The 8,196-nt window shown below is 36.0% G+C and overlaps 1 protein-coding gene across 3 annotated transcripts in view; it reads left to right on the top strand.

Annotated features, from left to right (window-relative positions):
- The window catches only part of LOC106458350 (exostosin-1-like), a 77,954-nt gene that overhangs the window by 9,221 nt on the left and 60,537 nt on the right, over positions 1-8,196 (top strand). Inside the window, exon 1 of one of the 3 annotated variants that reach the window (XM_022384533.1) lies at positions 7,415-7,448. The exons of the other annotated variants lie outside the window; for them this stretch is intronic. Within the exon in view, the coding sequence (XP_022240241.1) occupies positions 7,438-7,448 (11 nt within the window). The 5' untranslated portion in view covers positions 7,415-7,437. Of the gene's footprint in view, positions 1-7,414; positions 7,449-8,196 lie in introns of those variants that run through there. 3 annotated transcript variants of the gene reach the window in all.

Raw genomic sequence — 8,196 nt, forward strand, 5'->3', positions numbered from 1 at the left:
AAAGTAGTGATGGACTTTTCATCAACTCACTGGGAATAGAGCTTGAAAATACTGTTCTATTTATGCAAGAATAGATGTATAATATATACAGGTACGTACTGAATGAGGGGTCATTTATGTTAGGATATAAATTAGAACGTTTACATATCTACTTTGGTGTAACAGTCTGCACTGTGTTATACAGTACGATATACATTCCCCTCCGTATGACGTTTCAGTTCATCTGCGCGCATAGGGAATTCCAAACCAGAATACTTGGTTTGAACATAGAGAGGGATTGGTTCAAATTTTCATTAAAAACATCACTTATCTCACCCGTTTTGCTGCAGACCTTCATTAGTGTAACGATGATCACTTGATTTCAGTTTGTTTCGTTTCTGTGGTCGGCTATATATTTCTACAGTATTAATGTCGTAGTCACCAGAAGCCAAATCGTTATTAAGTGATAAATAACGTTACTCGTGCTTCTTAATTCTGAATCTAAATCATTATTTGACAAAAGACCGTGTGTTTGTGATTCGGCTTATAATTGGCGAACCGCTGGACCATTTGTTGTTAATTAATTAAACCTGGCAGGTGCCCTTGGGAACCCTCGGGCTGTAGTATACCGAGGCCGGTGTTCGGATCATATCCCCTCATATTACCTTTCGGGGGCTTCTGTGTCTTTCCCCGTGTATTGAATGGGGACGTCAGGTAATTATTATAATTATGTGCTGTTTTTTATACTCCTAATTATGATAATATATTAAATTACTATTATTAATTACTGAGATAATTTTGAGTTCTGATATGTCTAGGTAACTAGCTTTATCATAATTTAATGATGCTTTGAATTCTAAAATGTATATATTATACGTCATGCTTTTTTGTTCGTTTGTAGTTACACACAAAGCCACACAACGCACTATCTGGTATTGAAACCCGAGTTTTAGCCTTATAAGCCTTCAAGTTAAATTGAAAAGGGGAAAATCTTCGTGTATTCCTGTTTTGGTACTTTCATGTTCGTTTGTACTGAAAATTCTCCAAAGAGCGTTAATTAATTTGATAATTTAATTAAAGATCCCCCCCCCAAAAAAAAACAACAGGGGAACCGAATCGAATATTCATCAACATTTAAATAACTGATGCGAATTCTAATTACCGCTAACATTCGTAATTTCAGTAATAGACGGGCAGCATTACTCAGCTTATTTATCTTATGTTTGAGATTATTGATTAATAGTTTCTTTTATTCTCTGTTAATTATAGAAAGAGTTTTAAATTGTTCTCTCTTTATGGGTTCGTTCCACTCGTGCCTCGTAATACTAAAATATGGCGTGGGTCTCATATTTGCGTGTTTTTATATACGTACTGTTAACGCTCTAGTGGTGGAACCCACATAACCTAAAAAAAAATCAACATTAAGAGCTATTATATTCATATAATACGTTAGAAGTTTTATACGCAAATATTTGATCTTTGTATCTTAAAATTTATCTGTATTTTACTTGAGGATATTATATTATAACAGAAGTTTGTGTTCAACTAGGTCAAACAATCTTTATCATTTGAGAATAAAAGACAGTTTCGGGGGTGTAGGAGGCAAGTTAAAAGTGTGTGTGGGGGAATAAGGATTATTTAACCGAGCGAAGCTAGGGAATATGTTCCATAAATGCACCCATTACGGCCGGGGTTCAGACTTCACCTAAGGGTCTTGGAATCCCTTGGTTTCTGGATTAAATTTTATGCATTCTCCCGCTTTTCCTGAAAATAATTTTCCTCATTTTGATGCATTTTTACTGGGACAGATTGAAGGGGGGGGGGGGGGGCTTCCTACGCCACTGAGTTTATTGGTCGATACACTAAAACCATCTGTTATGGATTAATGAATGTAATTGCTAATTTTATCAAATTACAACATGGCGAATTTTGATGAAAAGCTACGTTACACATTAGAAAGCACAAAAATAATATTGTTGACATATTTAAAACACATTGTTGACGAAATCATTCTTAAAGAGTAGTGACAAGAACAACAACAAAATTAATAGAGACCGACCAAACTTACAACAAGTAGACTTTTACAGAAACATGTAATCAATCCCAACATTATATGAACTTAAATTGGCCATTTTAAAGCAAAGATTGGATTATTTTGTATCGCTAGTATCAAATATGTATATTCCCTTCTAAATACTATTTTACGAATGTGTGATATCGTTAAATTCTCTGACACTTCATAGCCCCCACCCCACCGTGGCTCAGAAAATCGGGTTTGGATGCACGTGGTGGGCACATCATAGATAGTCCATTGTTTAACTGTGTGTATAACAAAGAATACACTTTAAAATAAAGTCGAAAATGAAGAAATAATTTGTAGCGAGAAGGCCTAAACTGTTAGCTCACAGATTTATCAGCTGTTAACCTTTCTAAAAGATAAATTCCACCAGTGTTCACCTAGCTAAACATGCTCAGTAGTTACTCGTATTTGAAATTTGCATTACTCAGCCTAGCAGACATTTCTTTCATTTCGATCCAAGTTGGTCAATTAAGGGGAAAGAAATCAATAAAATCTACAGAGATTATCGTCACGGCTGCCTTTTATATTTTATAAACGATGTTACAACGCCTTAGCTTTATTGTATAAAAGTAATTAGCAGCAAGACAATGTGGCTAGACAGTGCGGGAACATTGATGTGGGTAACAGTACGGAGCTCCTTGTATGAACTATTCTATTGCTTAAACTACTCAATCAGCTCCTCCATTTTCTGTAATATCACCATCGATAGGACATTAGTTTAAACTGAGTCACCAGCTGTAACTGCAAGCATGCATGGACATGGCCTATAACAAAACAATGATGAATTTTCAATCGATATGATGTAGGAGGCCATTTAAAATTATTTACCTTTGTTGTTTTTTCTTCTTCTTCTTTTAATTCACTCGCAATTTGAGGGTCTCCGGTTCGAATCCCCGTCCCACTAAACATGCTCGCGTTATAATGTGACGGTCAATCCCACTATTCCTTGGTAATAGAGTAGCCCAAGAGTTGACGGTGGGTGGTGATGACTAGCTGCTTCCCTCTAGTTTTTCACTGCTAAATTAGGGACGGATAGCGCAGATAGCCCTCGTGTAACTTTGCGCGAAATTCAAAAACAAACAATAAAACTACGTAATATTTAAATTATGAGCCTCTTTTTTATTGTAATGAAAGTATTCTGATGAATGTTACAAGTTGAATATATTATTCGTTTTCCAAACGATATAAATAAAATTGTGTAAAGCTTTATATTTTATACAGTGATATATAAATAAGCATAAACAAGCTGGAAACGTCATCTTTAGTGGAGGAAGGACGAGATTACATACACCGTCCTTTGTCTGTATTGATTGTAGGTTGTTTTTCCCTGATGAAGGTTGCTTCGGTGTATATTCTTTCTTTGAAGTCTTTTGTATTTTGATGTTGAAAGGTCAAGGTTCACTCGCTGTTGGAGAATTGTCTTTATTTAAATAATATTCAACCGGATCACGTTTTATTGTTTCCTATTTGTTTAGGGCGTTGATGTGTTCATTGACGTGGGTGTGTATGTAGGGGTCGCTTGGTTAGTAGAATATGTTTCTGGCTGTGCATTTTCCCCCAGATCTGTTCACAGTTTTTCGAGGTAAACACGGAATGGACCAAGTATTACCGAGGAGAAGTGAAGATGGTTTTATTAGCCTACTTATGTAATTAGTGTGTCACTGATGTACGAGATGACTAGGTTTACTTTTTTTTCTTTTTTTGTAGACGGCGCTGTTCCTTTGTTTGTGTGTGTATGTTGGGAACTCAGATTATATTAAGATTAGGGTATCCATTCTTAGTAGTATATAGCCTTCAGGTTGTTTTGTGCCTCTGTAGTTCCTGTTTGGTAGAGCAGTTTCTGGAGGTTTTAGTCTTCCAGTTATAGCCCCTTTTATAATGTGTTTTGGATATTGGAATGAAATTTTAGAAATTAGTAATTTTTTAGGGTTTATTTTAATGAGAGGTGTGTGTTGTGTTCTTATTGACAAATTTAGGTCTAAGTTGTTTTGTGTCAAGTATTCTAAAGTAAACTTGAGATGGGAATTAATTTAAAAGGTCTGTAGTTTTGGTAAGTATTTTAAGCAATAGTTCCAATACCAAAAATATCGTCGATATATTTATAACATATTTCTGGCAGTAGGCCAGTTGTATCTGACCATTTTTAAAGCTTTTGTTTCTAAGACATGCATAAAGCAAAACTACCACTATTCAATTATCCATAGCAACAAAGTAGGGAACCAGTACATTTGTGTATTGATTCACTAGTTTGCTAGTGAATCAATACATTTGTGTATTGATTCACTAGTTTGTGTACTGGTTCCCTACTTTGTGTATTGATTCACTAGTTTGTTTGTGTACTGGTTCCCTACGTAGTGAATCAATACACAAACTAGTGAATCAATACACAAAGTAGTGAATCAGTACACAAACTAGTGAATCAATACACAAAGTAGGGAACCAGTACACAAAGTAGGGAATCAATACACAAAGTAGTGAATCAGTACACAATGTATTGAACCAATACACAAACTAGTGAACCAAAACATCAGTACATTAAACATCTCGCATCTTTACTGAACAGATCTTGTACATCTGCACATTCTTCACGTACATTTCATAGATAGTGACGAAACCTCGTATTCTCTGCTTCTTGTTTCCGATATCTATATATTTTACAGTTGATTTATGTCTAATTGTTTGTTTTTAGGCTCAAAATCGAATAAATTAAATTGTTCGTAGTTTTTGACTTTTATCGTAAGTAATCGCTTAATTTGTGAAAACAGATGTGCATTATATTAATTGTATAACTGTTTCAAAGTACTGTTCTTAAATGTACCAAAAAAAAACCATTAACGGCTTATATAGAAATTAAAGAAACAAGGCCAACGTGCAGAGCTTTTAACTTTCATGATTCGCTTTAAAAATGCGCTCCGCACTTTTGGGACCTTGGGTGTGCCGTAAGAGTGACAGTCAAATCCCACTATTCGACCATACAATAGTTGGTAGTGGTTACTGTTAACAAACTATTTTCCCACTGGTCTGTCATTTTAAAAAAAGTCGAAAACGACAAGAAACGAACAATCAAAGATTACAAAGATATTTCGCAGTGTTTAAGTACATAACACCACATCGCATGACATTCGTATTATCAACAACGTAATCAAGATTTAAAGAAAAATTAGATAAGGACTAGTGTAATAAAATTCTTTGCCGTTGTAGAACTATATTTAGTTGACTTCTGAAATGAACCACTCTCACTGTAGTCACGTAATCTGAACTCTGCTTCACACTCTTACAATTTCAATGATTCCAAGGACAAACTCACAGTCCATAAAAAAAAGAGAGTAAAGAGCGACTACGTTTTTTTGTTTCATTCATTTATTTTTTGTCAATGCGTGGCAAACGATATATCGTGTTGTGGCTGTTCTGTGAATGGTGCCTACCCCCCAAGCGCTATTGGATATGAAATCACCAAGTCGTTATTTGTTTTTCAGTAGAACATATATTTGACAATGACTTGTTCTTGTGGTTTGTAATTACTGTTAAAAATTAATAAAAAAAATCCATTATTTTGTTAACTAGTTAAAATTCTAAAAGGTGGGGGGACGTCTACAACTTTATTACTGAAGCTAATAACCAAACCTTGTTTCGAAAGAAGAAGAAGAAGAAAAAAAGCAACATTCTCCAGTTCCTAAGACATGTTTACAGAAACATAATTGTACTCTACATGAATGATTTGTATATGGTTATATATGTGAACCGTAACGCCACGGGCGAAATGTTAAGTACTTATGTATTTGGTTCAAAACATATTATAGACCATTCGATAGAGTGGTGACGTCATGGATAGAGATTTATTGCTGAATTGTATGGTCCCACGGTGGGACAGCGGACTCACAACGCTAAATTCCAGGGTTCGATCCCCCCCCCCTGGTGGACACAGCAGATATCCCAATTTGGTTTTGCTCTAACACAAACAAGCAAACTGAATTGTATGACATCACCTTCCCGAAGTCTCCACATAGCGAGATTACTAAACGTTGCATAGGACAAAATATTTCGAAAAAGAGTACCTTGATATTTTTCAAGTAAGCGGAAAAAACACCCACAAGCTAAACTGGAGAATCTCCCTCATCCGGAAAGTAGAGACTGATTATCAAAGAAAACACTCCGACTTTTTTAGGTTACTGGTCACGCACTGTGGATCATTAACAAGACAATATAGATGAGTTAAAAATTGACGAAGGCTAGCAAACAACATTTTACAAGCTTCCAGCCATACCTCAAACCATTTAAAAAAATATATTTTTAAGGAAGTAGAACCGGAAGAAATTAGAATCAGTCCAATCTATTTCGACCACATATCTTTCAAGCAGTTTGTTTCACAGCAAAGCCACATTGGGGAAATCGAACCCCGGATTTTAGAGTTGTACGTTGGTAACTTGTCACTGTCCTACCAGGGGATCTTCGTTCACAAAAAAGTACCGGAAGAAACTAGAATCACAACAATCTATTTCGACCACATATCTTTCAAACAGTTTGTTTCACAGCAAAGCCACATTAGGGAATCGAACCCCGGATTTTAGAGTTGCAAGTCGGTAACTTATCACTATCCTACCAGGGGATCTTTGTTCACAAAAAGTACCGGAAGAAATTAGAATCAGTCCAATCTGTTTCGACCACATATCTTTCAAGTCCCCACCACATTGAGCTGAAACGGACTTTTTTGCCCTTTTTTAAAATGTAATCTTGGAAGTCGTCTACATATAGAGGTGTGTCTCTGGAAGTTTTTTGAAGATGTATGATCTAACATGTAGACTGGTCATCATTGGCAAAAGCTTATTACATTGTGGTATAGAGCGTAATCATGGTTATCACGGTATTTGGAATTAATAATAATTTCCGATTAGAGCAAGCTACGTGTCTAGAGCGATTCTAAAATCAATCTGACGATCCGTGCAGCTAAACAAATGTACTTTTCTTAAGTTGCTACTTACAAAGATTACAATGCATTATTTCATTAATTAGGTATCCTTGCCGTTAACGATATTTTCAGCCCGTAATTCCAATTACATGCCACGAGGTTCAGCCCGCTTAGCAGATATGTTTTAGTCCTAAATAGTCCTAAAGTATTAAGACAACAATACAAAACAATTTTTATAATAAAATTTATATTATCGGTTATTTTCGGGCAGAATTATCTGGAGGTGCCCATCTCCCCTACTTTAGTAATGAAAGACTAGAAGAAAGGCAGCTAGTCAAAAACACCCACCGCCAACTGTTAGACTACTCTTTTGCCAACAGATATTGAGATTCACCGTCACATTATAACGCCCTCACGACCCGCAGATTACAAGTCAAGTGCCCTAGCCAATCTCCGTTAGGAAGTCGGATGGATGTTCTGTAGGTATGTGTACATCATCAAGAGATGTGAAACAAATAAGACAATTATGTTGGATGTTTAATTTTATATATCAGCATTTAGTTGTGAAATTGGTTTTTTTTTTACATTTTGTAGAATATTTAGGAATTGATTAGTAAAGTAATGTAATTAAAAATAGAATTTTCAACTTAAACGGCACCGTATGCGCACGTGTACAAACTGGACAGGAAAGAGACTCCTAGGGTTCCCGTATAGCCGCCCCTAATTACTGACCACTGGAAAGGCGGTAAGCCAGTAGCACAATGACCCTGTCAGGCTCTCTAAACCGAATAGTAAAGCTTGATTTTCACTTCTATAGCACGACTACAGCTAAAAACGTGGAGTATGTTTTACGACATCACATCTCGAACCTTGGACCAATCGATTCGCAGCCCGATACACTATCCACTAGGCCATACCTAGCCGTAACTAGTAACTGAGTAGGGAATGTACATTTAGTCTAAACGTACCGCCATACCGCACTGCCTTCCTGATTAGACAGGTTGTCTCACGTTCGTTTATATATAATTAATCTAGATTCAGGAGCTTGTTTATGTTTTATTCAAGGGTAATTTGCGAAACCCAGTAATTCAGTTGAGACAAAGGCCTAGTATCTGTGGTTGATGTTCAATGAAATGTATCTGCGTGTGAATAGGATAAATTGAGAATGAATTTTATTCAAGGGTAATTTACGAAACCCAGTAATTCAGTTGAGACAAAGGCCTAGTATCTG

Source organism: Limulus polyphemus, unplaced genomic scaffold, assembly GCF_000517525.1.
Source record: "Limulus polyphemus unplaced genomic scaffold, Limulus_polyphemus-2.1.2 Scaffold449, whole genome shotgun sequence".
Taxonomy (NCBI): domain Eukaryota; kingdom Metazoa; phylum Arthropoda; class Merostomata; order Xiphosura; family Limulidae; genus Limulus; species Limulus polyphemus.